The sequence below is a fragment of the Solea solea genome, chromosome 7 (assembly GCF_958295425.1).
Source record: "Solea solea chromosome 7, fSolSol10.1, whole genome shotgun sequence".
NCBI classification, from domain to species: domain Eukaryota; kingdom Metazoa; phylum Chordata; class Actinopteri; order Pleuronectiformes; family Soleidae; genus Solea; species Solea solea.
Genome location: NC_081140.1, coordinates 19,784,699 through 19,802,060, shown reverse-complemented (window position 1 = coordinate 19,802,060; position 17,362 = coordinate 19,784,699). Strand labels below are relative to the sequence as shown.

Below are 17,362 nucleotides of genomic sequence, written 5' to 3'. Positions count from 1 at the left end.
AGCAAGGAAAGCAGCAGTTTATGTTGGTGGAAAGTCAAAAAAAAAAAAAAAAAAAAGCCTTGTCAGACTCAGCTGTATCAGAGAGCAGTGTAAAGCAAACACGGTGCATTTCACAAAGTTTGATTTTGTGGGAAATGTTTTGTCAATTATTTCACAAAATCATGAATAAATAAGTCATTTGTTTGAAATGTCAAGCGATGGTGGATCAATGGTGGGATGAAAGTATAGATTCATACATGGGCAGCCCATGGCCAAGTGGAAAGGGAACTTGTAACGGGAGGGTTGCCGGAGCAAGGTACCCAACCCCCATTGCCCCCCGGCCGCTGCTCAGTAGCTGCCCACTGCTCCTAGTTCTTGGAAGGTTTCGAGTAGAGGATGCAGAGAAGGAATTTCCCCTGCAGGACTGATAATGGACTAATTGTATTGCGTGACGTCACGGGCAGATCGGTTGGTCGGCATTGACTTGGTGCGTAGTCCTGCTCGACCGTTTCTCACCTCCCTAAAGATGTGTGACATGAGCGAAAGGCGCCATTAGAGCTCACCGTGGCAGCACTTACACTTCTGACTTTAAGTGCAAAGCATTTTACAACAGGAGTGGAGCTCTGTGGCTCTGAGTTATCAGCCTCTCATCTAAACACTGTAATGACGCCCACTCTGGTCCATCTGCAGTCTGCTCCCAGACTCCACACACACACACACACACACACACACACACACTGAGACACACACACTGTTCTCCAACACACGGCACATCCGTCGCTGTCACTGCTGTTGATCTTCCGGCGTCACATACTTGTTTTTCTTTTCTCAGGTGTATTTATAGGGAGGGATGACTAATCAGGAGTCACTCTCAGCTGTCAATCACGATGCCTCAGTCTGTTGTCAGGTTGTCCGTCCGTCCCATATCGTGTGAATAAAACATCTCAGCGACGCCTTCGGGGGAGTTGTTTTGTTTTGTTCCTCTTTGTTGATGCCCGAAACTGCGAGTCGTGACGTGTGTGTGTGGATGACACCTCTGATGAACCCGTGCAAGGCCGTGTCATCATGTGCAAGGACTTTCCTCCGTCGCGCTCGCTCACGTTCACAGCTTCGTCCTCCAGCAACAATCCTCGGGTGTCCGTGAGAATTCAGAGCGAGAGCTGAGCGGCACGAGTGCTTCAGTGATGTCGCCCTGCACCGTGACTGCATTGTAGCGATTTCGGCTGCACCAATTCTAAGAGTTTATGATAGTACTGTTTATTTACACAAGCACTTTTATAAAACTCAAGGTCGGGTTGCAAAATCCAAGAATTCCTTGGGCTGTCAACACATTATTCACTATTAATAAAAGCCAACCTTAGCGCTTTCTCTTTTCTCGAACATACTGGAAGATCTTCAGAGCTGCTACACGTTTTAAAAACAGCTGATATAAGTCGTGTGGCGTATGCAACGAAATAACCTTGGAATACAATGCGACTTCAGAGAGAAAAAAAGTGGAACAATCACTTCGTCGTGAGGTTAAATAACTAAATGAAGCTGCAGCTCCGCTGAGAGACAGTGAAAGGCTGAAATCACTTTACCTGTTTTCATTTGTTAAAACTCTGCAGTGCAGTTTGTTCATCTGCTCAGCTCTAATAGTCAGCCTGCATTTACATTTGTTCATTTCATTCCAAATTAAGACAAACTTAACACTGTTAATATGCACTTAAATAACTCTTTTAATTTATATAATTATAAACATATATAATATATAATACAAATATTTACATGTTTATATGATTATTTTTGCAGTATTTGTTTAAAGCTATAAAGGGATAGTGGTTATTTGAAGTGTATTTCTACTGTATTTGTGAAGTCAATATTGTTTTACTTATTTATTGCACATACATGTAAAAGTCAGGTTCCTAAAGAACATCAAACATTACATGAAAATGCAATTCATTTCCGATTTAGAAAAAGAAAATAATTTGACAGCCCGAGACAAAAGTAAAAATGCCCCAAGAGAGCCGTTTACAGTGAAAGTGATTTTACTAAGTGGCACAAACTGTTGTTTTTACCATCAGTAAGTTCAAATGTGTTATTTTGTGACTTAGGTTTTTGAAATTTGTTGTCAAAGAAACGTATCAAAAGAGGCAGAAGAAGACCGGGGACCTGTCAGTGTCCTCCTGTAGTTTCCAGTCAGAAAAGGTTGTCTCGTGGTAAATCAGCAAACATAATATTCTGAAAATATCATAAAGTTGAGCTGGCGCAGATTTTTATCATGTGAGCCTTTTGTTAAGTGGCTAAAAATCTGTTTTTTTCCCTGTGGCAGTGAGAGTGAGAGTGAGAGTGAGCACATGATTTAAGCACTTTTCTGCGTCGTTTATGTGTCACACATCTGTTTGCACCTCTGCCTCCTGAAGGGTGCTGAGACACAGAACTAGACTGAGGAAAAGTTTGTGCTGTGGAACAGTCACAGGGGAGCGACTCAGCGTCTCAACACACTCCTCTTTATTTGACATTTCATCATTTCTAAACATCTTTGTACCAGTTTTACTGGTTTTGTTCTCATTTTTTGTTTGTGACTCTTTAAATGCTACAGTAAAGGGGTCAAAAACAATAACAATAGACCGAGTTTGAATCTTCTCTCTTGGCGTCATGAGCAGCAGGACGAGTGTGAAACGTGGACAATGCGCTCCAGAGCAGAATGATATTTCTTTCCTTCAGTCAGAGCGAGAAACAAGAAAGTAAAGACGATTCCACGCCGACCACGTGGAGTGGACAGTGTGTAGCATGAACTACAAAACCAGAAGTGCAGCCTCAGCTGAACAGTGCACCTGCCTCTCATTAGACTTTGCCCTCGGATTATTATGAAACGTCTGGATCAGCATAACAACAAAACACTCCAAAATGAGCGCCTCCTCTTTCCTAACTTTTATCTTTTCTGGGAAAAGCCGAGCGGACCACACAGGCCATTACCCAGCGGCATGCTCCGCATTCACATTTGAGATCCGTCCAACGCTGCTGAAGTGCGTTGAACTGTGTGAACCGTGGAGGTGCAGTGCAGCTCGTCAGCAGCCTGCGGAGCAGCAGCAGCAGCAGCAGCAGAATGCTGGTGAGGGACGGCGTAGGAAGAGAGGGGCGGGAGGGTTTACTCAGTCTGAGAGTTTGAATCTGTTAACTGTTTCCTTCTGGCCACCAGTGACCTATAATGACAGCAAATTAGGGATTAACATGTTCAGTCAAGTCCAGCCACCATCACTGCACTTCCTGGTTCAGACGAGGAAATGAACCCAGCACCTTCTTGCTGTGAGGCAACAGTACTAACCACTGCGCCACCATGCTGCCCTGACTTGGTTCACGACATCAATGACACTGACCAGAAAACGAGATCATGTTTTCAAAAAAAAGGAAAAGAAACTGGTTCTGTGAGGTTTAAAGGGATTATGTCGGAGGGAGGGAAGGAAGGAAGGACGGAGATGCTGGGAGAGTGATGGAGAGATAGGGAGTTACAACCCGGTTCCGTGGTGCAGTGAGAGTGTTAACTGCTCTGGTTTCCACCTCAGCTACTCCTCCTCCTCCTCTTCGCCCTCCTCTGTGCTTTTCTTTTCATCTCAGGTTCCTCACGCACTCACTTTTTCAGACCAACGTGCTGCGATGGCAGAAAAGTGGACAACCGAGGCCGCAAGATAACGGATCGACATTTACTCATCTCATCTCTCTCTTTGTGTGTGTGTGCGTGTGTGCGTTCATATGTGTGTTATTAGACTCTTAGAAAGGGAGGAGGATGGGGGGATGTTGTATTTTCACAATATTCCCTTTCCTCAAGTCTGCCTGAGGGCAAGAATAACCTGATCAACTTTCTCTCTCTCACTCACACACACACACACACACACACGCACACACATGTACACGCACACACACTAAGGATTATAGGTCCAGGGAGAAGATCAACCTCTGTCAGCACCAGGAAATGAATCTATTGATTCTTCCTCCTTCTATATTCACTCCTCTTTGTTTGTCTTCTGAAACCTGATCTGTTTCAGAACAGATCACACACACACACCTGTGTGTGTGTGTGTGTGTGTGTGTGCAGCAAAGTGGTGGAGAGAGTTGTGGGTTCCAATCCCCGGCTCCACTAGTCTAAATGCATTGTGTGTGTGTGTGTGTGTGTGTGTGTGTGTGAATGAGTCCATAATGAAGGATGAGTGATAGAAAACATGCTGCTCTGGGTGTGAAGGAGCTCTGAGTGGTCATCAAGACTGAGAGCACCATATAGATACAGACCATTAACCATAATTGCCACGCTACTCTGACTCTCGGAGGAGACATTTAAGAAGGAGAAGAGACAGAGGGAGAGAATGATAGAAGAAGGTGTTTCACTACCACAGCTGATGACAGAGATACAGTAGGCAGAATGTGGAGGGCACAGATCGAGGGAAACGGCAGCCGACCTGATTCTGCTGAAGCGTCTGATTTCAGTTTTTTTCCCCTCCTTCCTGTGTCGCCTGCGTCCATTCTTCCACGCATCACTCTCTCGGTGCACAGACCTTTAGAACGCCACTGTAATGTCATCGTCGTCCTGTTTCTCCTCTCCGCGCTCCATCATATCAGCTCTTCATACTGTATGTCTGTTTTTTTTTTCTCCTCCATCAGCCAAATGTCACGTCGTCCCACTGGGTTTTGGTGTTAGAAAACATCCAGCAGTGGAGCAGACAGTCGTGGCTTTTCTGGGGCTGAGATCAAATCAAAGCTTTTCTCTGCTGCTGCTGCTGCTGCTGCTGCTCACACTCGGAGCTCAGGCTCAGTGTCAGTGGTACCGACAAGTCTGCCCTTACATCATCCTGCTGCTGCCAAAAGTTCAAACACAGACTTTTAGGACTCGTCATGTCGCAGTGATACACAAGTCACACCTGGTGAGTCTGTCCATTCAGGGGAATAGATATTGAAATTTATATTTCCAGACTTTGATCAACTGACTTTTCATGTCACATATCCAAAAGTTTAAAATTGAACCACTTAAAGTCAGTGGGATCTGTGCGTGACCTGTGCTGAGAAGCAGCCGGGCATGAAATGATGTTAACAAAAGGTTCACATAGTGAAATCCTAAGGAGAGCTTAAATATGCTATTTATCTCACCGTTGGACGACCTTTTCCAACAGGAAACTGAAGTTTGTGCTGCTTCTGTATAAAGCAGTCACTCTCCCGTGCCAAAGACCATGGAGAAAATCTGTGATTTTAAGCTCACGGGACACAGGAGTTGTTGATCTGCCGCTGCCTCATTTTTAGTTTAGTTTAGTTCGTTTGCGTCACTGAGCTAAATCTGAATGACAGCTTTCCAAACCACAAAATAACACTTTTGAACTCACCGATGAAGGCAGCGGTGGATCAACAACAACTATGTGTTGTCAGGTGAAATCGCTGATTTTGTCAGTGGACTCTGGTGTTGGACTAGTGACTTATAAAGCAGTTGTTCATTTTAAACATTTAATTTGCTAAATGTTGGAGATTAACCCACGTTTTCAGTCCTTTAACTGATCCACAGTTCAACATTGTTCGGTTTGATTCCCGTGTCTCTTCCTGTGACGGCACTCTGACCAATCAGTGGCCCGGCAGTCTGATGACGTCACATATCGCTTCAGCCCAGAGCAGGTACTAAAAATAGTACCAGGTGCCATCAATCATGGAAAAGCAAAATAACCGTGCCGAGGCAAGGCGAGCTAGTGGAAACTTGGCATTAGTAACTTGTTTTTGTGTCATTAGTAAGTGTTTTTTTTGTGTGTGTAACGTGTCATGAACATTAGATCATCTCTTTCCTCCGGACAGCTTATGGAAATGAACCAAATGAAGGTAGAGACAGAAGGTGCCGTTGAATCTTATGTATCTCACATTGAGCATAAGTGTAGGGCTGCAAACTAACGATTATTTTCATAAAAGATTAATCGAGTAATCGTTTGGTCCATAAAATGTGAGAAAATGTTGACCAGTGTTTATCAAACCTGGAAAGGATGATGTTCTCAAATGTCTCGTCTTGTTGTTCTGTCCAAAATGCAAAAAGGATTCAGTTTTAATGATTTCTTTCTTATATGGAGCAAAGAAAACTAAATATTTGACGTTTCATTTAGTAATCGATTAATTGTTTCAGGCCTACGTAAGTGAAATTTAAAGCTTGGGTCAGAAAGTGTGGAAAAGGCTACGCACACACACACACACACACACACACACACACACACACACGGCTGATGACTTTCTGTGACTTGCTTGGCTGTTGACTCTGGTTCAGTGGTGTACACCTCTCCAGCTTGTTGTGAAGACTCAGATCAAGTGATGTGAAAGAACAACCACAGAAATATTTCGCTCTTCATATTCTCCTCCTGTACTCACGGGCACGTCTCTTCTGTCTTCCACTCTACTCCTCGTCTCCCTCGCTCCCCCTCGGCTCTCACATGCTCTCCTCTTCCTCTCCTCTGCCTCCTCTTGCTTGGTGATATTCAGTGGAATGGGAGGTGATGAAAGTGAGGATGTGCAGAGAAACTCTCAACCTGACCTTGTGTTTGGGGTATGAGGTGAATTATCTCTGTATATTTTAAGCAGATCTTCAAGACGAGTCTCCAGTGGAATCTGGAGTGGAGTCACCATTTCGGGAACACTGGGGGGAAGTGGAAGGGAAGTGATGGAAGTGACACTTGTGTTGATTCTCCAGCGTTGATGTATTTATTTTAAAATTAATTCTCATGTTTGGTGTGTTCCCAGGTCAATTATGGAAGGCGAAGTCTTCTGTGGAAGCTTGTTAGGCTGATAAACTCACATTTTTTGGCAGTGTTGGGGTTTCGGATTATTGGTGAGCGTTTCTCTCTGCTTCCCCCGACTCAGTGTTCTCACGCAGCTGACAGCCTGCCAGGTGCTTCCCTCAGGTTCACCACTAATTGTGTAGCTCCAACTCACTGCTGTCAATTACACACTCGGCTTGTTGGTGGACTCTCGCCCCCCCACAGGCTTCTGTGTAGGTACCCTTTTATTGAAAAGGCCATTCTGGGCGCCTGTGGGTGGAAAACCTGTGGACAGGTCACAGTGTTGTGCAGCAGTTACAGTACATTGTATTCTACTGTATATTGTATTCTACACTTTTGGCTGTGGAGCTGCAGTGTGTTCATAATCCGAGTTTTGTGGATCTTTTGTCTGTTTCTGCCACAGATATGTGTGAGCTCACGTATTTACATTTCTCCAGATACAAATCATCTTGACCGGATTTAATCTTCTTGTGGCGCTTTTGTGTTAAAAATTGGGAAAATAAGCTGTTAACTCTCCAGTGAGTGAAATGAGTGGATTGTGTGTCACTTGTGTGTTGTAAATAAAATAAACATGTAGACTAAATATTAAATACAATAAACTAAACTTTCTCTAATTACCATTTCAATGAATAAAAATTGAGTTTTGCTTCCATTCTTAAACTTTAATAACCGTCTGTTCAGTTCAAAAACAGTACAAATGTAACCTGTGTTTTCACATACCTGCTGTGCAAAACATGTGCAAGCAGAAAACAGAAATACTCAATTTGCATTTGAAAATAACATTAAAAAAAACAAAAAAAAACACGGTGACACATGGTGAGGTTATAGCTTTAGCTCCCAGAGACAATAAATAAATTAAAGACCGGAGAGAGACGACTTTCCTCATTCTGAATAGAAACGAGTGTACCATTAAATATGAGTATTTTCTAATCATGCTGTTGCAGCTGAGGTTGAACAGTTTAAACATGATTTGTGACAAACGTGGTAATATGCGTGAAAGAGGAGGAGCCAGTGCCAGCGTTGTAACAGTAGTAGTAATAATGTATTTTATTCCAGTTTTCAAAGCGACAGTTTCTCTCTGAGCTGACAGCGGTGCCATTTAATAATGGAACATAAAATGCACAGAGGCTCGCAGCCATCTCACCTCCTCCAGTGATCGATAGATAGAAGATGTAACTCCAGCGATGGGCTGGATTTAGTGTCATGCCTCCCATTAAACCCTCTGCATCTATTTCATGTACGCGAAACGCTGCATTATTCACGGAGCGGCACCGAACAGCCAGAGGAGCAACACACTTCTGTTAAACCCTGTGTGTTTTTCAATGTATTTCATATGATTATGAGCTCTGCATTATTCAGAAGCTTAAAACGCTGCGCGGTGCCACCAGGCCGGCATATTAACCAGGAATTATCTTGGGTCACTCCTGGTTTTTAGTATGCAGGATTCTGACTGGTCCTGTGCCTGAGGCAAGGGTAATGTAAAATATAATGCTTCAGTGTAAAGAATAACCTTCACAGGCGGCAAGCTGCTCCTCAGTCTGCTTTCATTTAAAACTGCATTTACACAAGGACGAGATGTGTGTTTGTTTAACAACTTCTTATCGTTTTGGTGCGTTGCTGCGCGCCGCGTAAAAAATGAGTCACGTCACGTAAACACACGGTTGTTTCTTGAAAATAGAGGCTTTAAAATTAAGGAATTATTTGTCAGGCATGGACGGGATAGTTCTTTTTTTTTTTTATGAGGAACCGAGTGTTTCCTGTGCAAATAACTCGCCTGAGAGACAGTAATGACATGGCTGCCAGAGGGGACAAAGGGACAAACTGATTTCAGCCACTTCTGACGACTTAACAAAATAAAACACGCACTACCAGGGGTCTTTAAATTGAAACGCTTAACAAAAGACCTTATCCACACAGAAACAGAACTTTTCCCGGTATACAATCACAGAAGACATAAAGGAGAAAGGAAAGAAAATCAAAGTTAACGTAGAGCAAATCGATTAAACGATCTCTAAACACAACGAAGATAAGTATTTCTTTTCACAGGTGTAAAGGCTTGTTAATGTAAAAATATAATCTGTGCTCTGCAGCCAGCCACCAGGGGGCAATGCAGATACTTTGCCTTCACTTTAGTGAACTGTCGTGTCAGTGGTACGACATGATGATCGCCTTTAAATTGCCCCATAAATCAGAGAATTGACCTGAAATTGTGAAAGAAGCAAAGTACATTTTTCATTTCTTTTTTTTAGCTTGTCGTCTCACCGCTCCAGGCTGAAACGTGACTCACTTCATCCTCTATCAGGGCCACTCGGCATTTAATGTGTGTGAGACACACACACGCAGGACACTGCATTGACTTCCATTCATTCAGATAAACTAAATAAAGCCTTATGCCTTTAACCCCAACTTTAAAGTGTAAATAAACATCTCAACCTCTTTTTTTTATGATAACCAGTGTTTATGGGTGTCTAGTATTTTATTTTCGTTGACAGTGTGCTGTAAAGTATGTCTATGTTGTGTTAACAACACTGGCTTTTGCATTCATATTGTCTCATTTGCCCGGCCGTGCTCTTTCTCTCGTCACTAACCGTCCTCTTCTGGCCTGAATCCATCATATAAAAACCGGCTCCCGCTCACTCAGAGTTGAGGAGAGTAGAGAGAGGAGTGGTTAGAGGGCGTTGTGGAGAGTCGAGAGCAGATTGAACAAGTCGCATTGATTGACTCGGGGGGAGAAAAGTCCTCGACATCAAACGACCTTTTTAGTCACAAAAAAAACCCATCAGTGCTGCTGCGACTGCAGTCGTCACTCGTATTTTTATTGGGGGAAAAAAGCAGCAGTTCCATCACAGTTATGAATGACAGCTAAATACACGCATGCTGTGTGTCGCCCTCTACATTGTACAGAAGACCACGCCCCCTGCAGTGCTCCCTCAGCCCTCCTTCTCCGCCCCTCACTCACAGCTCCCTGCCCACTTCTTGGTATATTTCAAAATCAGGCATTGAGAGGAGCCTCAGATCAGGGGTCATAGATATGCTTTAACCTAAGCTGATTCAAATGTTAGTGTTTAACCCTTCTGTTGCCAATCATGGTAGCATTTGGCATGAGTAATTCTCATAGACCATTTGTGATATCTAGAAGACACAGCTATGGTGTGATTGCCTGGCAGCAGCTGTAGGTGGCGTAGCTCTCGTCTGGCTCCAACATCATTCACCCAAAAACAAAAAAAACAAATGGTGCCGAACAAAGTCCTCAACAGGGAGCTCCTAAACGGGCCTTCTCAGACGATTGGATGACATCAGGGTGGGTTGGTTTTCTGCATGTTGGTGCACATCTCCTGTGTGTGAACGTGTGAAATAGAAGGAATGAGACTCAGCAGCGATCTTGGCCTAGTTCACAGCTCCCATGTCATCATCATCATCATCATCATCATCCTCCGCTTATCCGGGGCCGGGTCGCGGGGGCAGCAGTTTCAGCAAGGGACCCCAAACTTCCTTTTCCTGAGCCGCATTGACCAGCTCCGACTGAGGGATCCCGAGGCGTTCCCAGGCCAGAGTGGAGATGTAATCTCTCCACCTTGTCCTAGGTCTACCCCGAGGCCTCCTCCCAGCTGGACGTGCCTGATATACCTCCCTTGGGAGGCGCCCAGGAGGCATCCTCACCAGATGCCCGAACCACCTCAACTGGCTCCTTTCAACGTGAAGGAGCAGCGGTTCTACTCCGAGCTCCCCCCGGATGACCGAGCTTCTCACCCTATCTCTAAGGGAAAAGCCAGCCACTCTCCTGAGGAATCCCATTTCGGCCGCTTGTACCCGCGATCTCGTTCTTTCGGTCATGACCCAACCTTCATGACCATAGGTGAGGATAGGAACGAAGACTGACCGGTAGATCGAGAGCTTTGCCTTCCGGCTCAGCTCCCTTTTCGTCACAACTGTGCGGTAAAGCGAATGCAGTACCGCACCAGCCGCTCCGATTCTCCGGCCCATCTCCGGCTCCCTCGTCCCCTCACTCGTGAACAAGACCCCGAGATACTTGAACTCCTTCACCTGGGGCAAGGAGTCATTCCCTACCCGGAGAAGGCAATCCACCGGTTTCCTGCTAAGAGCCATGGCCTCAGACTTAGAGGTGCTGATCCTCATCCCGACCGCTTCACACTCGGCCACGAACCGATCCAGTGAGCGCTGAAGGTCGCAGGCCGACGAAGCCATGAGGACCACATCATCTGCAAAAAGCAGCGACGTGATCTCAAGCCCGCCAAACCACAACCCCTCTCCCCCACGACTACGCCTCGATATCCTGTCCATGAAAATCACAAACAGGATTGGTGATAAAGCGCAGCCCTGGCGAAGGCCAACACCCACAGGAAACAGGCCTGATTTTGTGCCGAGAACCCTGACACAGCTCATACTTTGGGCGTATAGGGATTGGATGGCCCTAAGTAGTGCCCCCCTCACCCCATACTCCCGCAGCACCTCCCACAGTATCTCCCTGGGAACCCGATCATACGCCTTCTCCAGGTCCACAAAACATCCTGGAGGGGGCCTGGGAGTACGCCCATCCAGCTCCCATGTCGCTCCACTCAATTATCCTCCCATCGATAACATCTCCATCACTTGCTCTCTGCAGATCACAGCTCCCTTTGTTTTTCCTCTCCTCCTCCTCAGCCGCTGCTCACTCATCCTTTCTCGATTACTATCTGTTCTGGGATGAGTTTGAAGCATCAGAGCGCCCTCCTCAGGGCAAATTGTTGCTCAATCTGTGTCTGGACCAGTTTCTTCCGCTCTTTGGACTCACCCAAATGTCTCGTCCTCCTCCTCCACTGTGGCATTTCTTTATTTCCACTCTCTGTCGTCCTCCCCTTTGTTTTCAATCTCCTGTTTGTCTGTTTTCCAATTCTCCATATCCTCCCGTCGCCTCCCACCGTAACCTCTCTTTACCTTGTAGCCTTTGATTTTCACGCCGTAAAAGTGAAAGAATTACTCGCTTCGTCTTTTCTGCCCCCTTCTCGAAGCTGTTTTTCCTTCGCCCGAGCAGTCGATGTTAAATCTCATCAGGAAACAGAGAGACTGAGACACAGACATAACATACAGCTCTTTACTGTGCAGCAGTGCATTTCGTATTAAAGGGTTAAACAAAAAAGTTCTCTTCTGCAAACTATAGTTAGAGATAAGGGACATGGCGATACATTGGAATCCACTTCTCCTTCTTCACATTATTGTCACCTATTTGGTGTGAACATTATTACTGAGGCCACATTCCTGTGTGTTTGATGTGGCAGCACGTAACACCGAAATACATTTCTCATTAAATTTTCATCACACCATAACGAGGCTGCAGACTTGAGACTTGGATTTTAAGTGAGACGCAAACTTCTACACCTCAGTATCAGAAGAGCTCCATCTCAGACGTGTAAGAAATAATGATACAGGAAAAGAAAGAAAATAGTCATCATGGAAACCAATTCAGCAGACAACAGGAGTGAGAAGAGTTTTATAAAAAAATAAATTAAAAAAAAAAGGCATTAGGTTCTCTCAAGTTTTATTATTTGGCGAGTACATACTGGTGAGAGGAAAAGTTTGCCGAGGTCGTCAGCATCATCTTCTGGACCGTAACTGAAACTCTTCCACTGCGTTTACCGATTCATTTTCATCTGTATTTGTTCTGCGATATAAGAATCAGGTTAATTGCCAGGTGAAGGTCGACAGAATACTAAGTATTAGTTGTGGTCAGTGGTGCACATATGGAATAAAGCGAGAGACGGATAAATAATATGAGGAAAACAAAATAGATAAATATAGATAAATCATCTCACCAATGATCCTGCGACAAAATAATCAAACCTGCTCTGACCATTTGTGCCAGTTTTGTCCACAACTGCCCTTGTTTCAAGCTTAATGTCCTAATAATTGTCTGTGAAATACTAAAATGTCACGGTTTTGAAATTAAAAAGGATTTTCAGCAGATGGTGTAAGCGGCGCACACAAATGTTTCCCTGTTTTGCATGTAAATGAATTTTATCTCAGGTTGAAATGGTACTGTAACAAGATCTGAACACAAAAACCTGCCGTGAAAGATGGAGGGGATTTGGATGAAAAACTTTAAGCTGCTTTTCTGTGACACCTCACATAAAAAAACATATTGATATATATATTGGGTGCACAGCATCAATTTTGAGACAATGTGGGCTGAGGAGTCGCTCTGGTATTCTGGGTCATGTAATAAACTATATCTTTTTGCAGCATCTGGGCACATTTTGTGGACCACGGTCTTCTATCTCTTTAAAGTCTTTTGGCAGTGGAGGGAGCGGGCTGAGATGTGAAGTTTAGACTAGTGGCTGGACACTGTTGACCAAATACACTTCCATGGAGAAGCTGACTCTGTTTTTTTTCTTTTCATCAGGAATAAAGCACAAAACACAAGGCTAAATGTTCTGCATGTAAGAAATGATGATGAGTCAGGTTCTGAGCTGAGCTTGTTTTTGACACATGCACAGATGTTTATCATCTTCAGACACTCATTCTCAGGGAAGGTTAAACCGAGACTTTCATCTAAAAAAACTCTTCTTCTCTTCTCCCTGTCATCCAGGATGATCCCAGCCAATCACAAGTACTTCCTGCTGAGTGACCTCGCGTCATCGCGGGACTACGAGCTGTGCGTTTTGGCCGTGTACGACGACGGGATCACGGCGCTGACGGGCACCAAGCTGGTGGGCTGCGTGTCCTTCACCACAGAGACAGAATATGGACGCTGTCACTCCATACGAGACCAGGTGAGTGTCTCAATGTCCAGTGCCGTCTTGTGTTGTTGAGGGGAGGAGCTTACTGGAGTCACTGTGAGTAGTCGTTGTTTAGCGTTTAACCATGTGAATGTTTTCCAATCTTCGTCATCAGTTCCTGGGCGGTACAATGATCATCATCATAGGCGGAATCATTGTGGCGTCTGTCCTCGTCTTCATCTTCATCCTGCTGATGAAGTACAAGCTGCACAGTAACCACTACAAACAGAAAGCCGCTGCACGCCACGCCAACGTCTGCTCCCAGACCAATGGAGGAGGAGGAGGAGGAGGAGGGGCCAACATCCTCGCTCTGCCTCCGTCCTCCTCTGCAGTGCAAGGTAAACCATAGAAGAAGAAAAAACTAAATGAGCGACTCGTCTGTGGCTCTCATCTTATCTCATCATGTGACTCCATCTCATTGTCTCCCAGGCGGAGGAACTAATAAAAACTCCCAGCCTTCGTCATCAGCGGACGGCGCGGGCGGGGCTTCTCTCCGTGGGACGACTGTAGTGGACTTAAACCCCACCCACGAAGATGACGCCATCTCCCAATAACACATGAGAAAACTGTCAATCAAGCCCACAACCCGCCAACTGTTAAAGCCCACACCAATACGCCACCTCCCTCCCCCCCTTTTTGTTTTTGATTTTCTTTTACTGGTGCCTGGAGCCAAACTCCACCCGATGCTGAGGAGCGGCTCCTGTCATTGGTGAGTAGCTGCTGTCCTTCAAACACGGGGGGGGGGGGAGACAATGTGTAATGTGGAAGATTAACTGACCACTGTTCTCAGAGACACAAAACAAGGATGCTAAAAAAAAAAAGGGAGGGTTTTAGGTGTGAGGATAATGCAGGATGATGCACTGTGAGGGAGTCTCTACACGTTTGGCATTGTTTTTGCACAGATTCAGGTGTCAAAGGTCACCGTGACATCACGTGACATGATTTTGGTAAGGGTTCAGGTGCACACTGCTGCCTCTCTACAGAATAGAGATTTCTCTAAATGAATGGGCTACAAATTTGCACACACTCATACTTTTCCGACTATAAAAATCAATGATGCGATTTTAGCAGCGGCAGTTATATAAAAACATAACACGCGCACACATTATGTGTTATTGGTCCTTTATAAGAGTGTGTAAGGCTCACTGATCAATTAGATCATTACACTGCTCCTCCTGCTGATCAGCAGTCAAAGGTAACGGCCGCGGGAGTTTATGATGTGGTGAAACAGCTCGGGATGATGGGAGATGCAGTCTCTCTTTTGTCTCCTTCTCTCGGATTAAATCGTTTTTGTGACGTATGTGAGGGATGGAGCTAAGCTGCCGCAGCCATTAGCCTGGCTTGTTTTTCTAATAGTTTCAGACCCACGATATGAACGACGATTTTATTGAGTGAGACTTTCATTAAGTGGCTAAAAATCATGTTTGTGTTTTCACGAGGAGCGAGCCTCGCGGTTAGTTCTTGGCACAGTGCTGAGTTTGCGTCTAACTAACTCGTCCTTTAAGAGGATGAAACAGTTTGACATGAACACTGTTAATGCACTTACTATTGCAGATTACACGTTCTACTCAGCAAATGTATATATTTGCCCGGCTCATTACTATTTCTCCTATATTTGTATAACCAGAATAATTTATGAAGTCGTTTTATGAAACACTTTTTTGATTCTTCTCGCAGCACACCAGTGCCCTCTTATGGCCAAACACCTCTGGTTGTATATGTAAGATCATCTTTTAACAGTGTTGATGTTCGCGAGGATCAGCTGTGACTGCGACTCTTGTCGCATGGCGTTGATGTTCTCGCTCGGATTTCCTTACATATTCTTCCTTTCATGATATTTATCTCACTTTCTCTCGCATCCTGAGACAAACTCAGCGTCTCGGTAACTCTGCGTTGCCTCTTCCTCATAACATAAACAAGTTTTATCTCCCGCCTTGTCTCTCTCTCTCTCTCTCTCTCTCCCCCCCCTCTCCCTCCATCCCTCTCCCCCGCAGTCATTTGTTTGATTTTAATGAGTTGTTTTGTTTTCATGCTCCCTCTGTCGTCTCCTCTCTTTTCATTTCACCGGCTCAAGGTCGTTTTGTTTGTCTCTTATCTGAAGCCGCAGCTTCTCTCTTTATCTTGTCAGATTTCAGGCTCACGGTTTCACCCTGGGATTCAGACGTATACCTTAATGTGACGTATCAGTCAAAGCTCTGGGGGATTTTCTCCTCCCTCCGTTTATATATCTGTGTGTGAATTTAAACACAGTTGTTGTTCACCGGCTGTAGCGTGACACTCGTGTTGTCAGGACGAGCGGCTCCAGTCAATGTTTTGTTTTTTAAATCAGTTGTGTTCTGTGTGACCTCACACTAAGCACATTTTGAACATTTGAGAGAGAGCATGACATATCAATCTTTTCTGGACCATGAGGTTCTGACCCAGGTCATGTTAATTACCTCCTTTCAGAGTCATTTATGCGCTCTTTCATTATATTATTAGGGTTTTTGACCCTGTTTCCACATGCTGGGATAGATCAGTGTGGTTGTATATGGCACACATAACATGGGTGTCAGTGGAGGAACATGCAGAAAAAACTGATTTTAGCCTTAACCCTTTAACACCTAAGCCTCAAAATGTTAGTCTGGACTTATTTTTTCCCTTAAATTAACCACAAAAGGGCCAGAAAATGTCCTGTGTCTAATTGCTTTTGCCCATTTTTCCAAAATAACTTTAAATATCTGGCAGTTGTTTGCAATTTACTGCATGATAAATCTTATTTCTATTTAATCTATTTAATATGAAGGAAAACTAAATTTTTTATGTAAAAAAAACACTGTAGTTGTACACAAACGCCAGATATTGCATGTTAAATTTGAAATTGGATTATTTGAGATATTTTAAATAACATTTATTTGAGTTTGTACAAAAGGAAACTATGTACAGGTGTTTTTGTAACTCTGGAATTTTTCCAATGATGCAAAGTATAATTTAGATCTATACCATCTTATGTCTACGATAGCATAATAAAATGTTTGCTACTTTATTTCACTTTCTATCACTATATCACCTGCTCATCTCCCTCAGCAAAGTCCATATAGAGAAATGGGTTAGTTCATGGTTAACATGTGCGTTGTTAATCTGCTGCTTCCTTCTTTGTTTAGTTTGTGTCACTGAGATGAATCTGAATGGAATATTTCAGACACCAAAGCCACAAAAAACACTTTTGGACTTACTAATAGAGGATAGAATGTGTGATTTTCTGTATGGACTTTGAGCTGAGGTGAGAACTAAAAGTAGATAAATGAGTGACCATAGTCTTAAAACATCATATAAAACGTAATCTGAGTCTGAAATTGGACACTCTTAATTGACCATAGCGTTTAGGAGTTTAAAGCAGCTTTGAATGGTCATGAAGACAAGATAAGCACTACATAAATGTACCATTTGCCATTTGTTTGTCTCTATGTGTCCCTGTGATGGACTGGTGACCTGTCCAGGGTGACCCCAGCCTTTCACCCTATGTCAGCTGGGATTGACCCTCATGTGGAGGATAAAGCGGTAGAAGATGAGTGAATGCATTTGAGTCCGACAGGCCTTACTGTATTCAAATATGAATATAGAAACAGAAAAATGTATTGCGGTATGTTTGGAACAACATGGTGGTAAAGAAATGGTGCAGAAAATAGGACTTGTCTCACAACAGTGGACGTGCAATTGTTTGTTGTTTCCCAAATAGAAATTGTCCCTTTCCAAGATTTAGTGTTTTACAGTAAACACAAGTCATAACATCATCCAAGTCTTTATCACTTTATTCTTCTATTCTTATCTTCTTTCATTTTCTTTTTCTCCCACAGTCTT

The 17,362-nt window shown here is 44.0% G+C and overlaps 1 protein-coding gene across 4 annotated transcripts in view; it reads left to right on the top strand.

Annotated features, from left to right (window-relative positions):
• Nucleotides 1-17,362, top strand: part of si:cabz01090165.1 (uncharacterized protein LOC100333421 homolog) — a 228,343-nt gene that overhangs the window by 203,505 nt on the left and 7,476 nt on the right. For all 4 annotated transcript variants that reach the window (XM_058634134.1, XM_058634133.1, XM_058634135.1 and 1 more), the window contains 3 exons: nucleotides 13,333-13,516; nucleotides 13,638-13,860; nucleotides 13,952-14,231. In XM_058634134.1, the coding sequence (XP_058490117.1) occupies nucleotides 13,333-13,516; nucleotides 13,638-13,860; nucleotides 13,952-14,076 (532 nt within the window). In that variant the 3' untranslated portion in view covers nucleotides 14,077-14,231. The remainder of the gene's footprint in view (nucleotides 1-13,332; nucleotides 13,517-13,637; nucleotides 13,861-13,951; nucleotides 14,232-17,362) is intronic.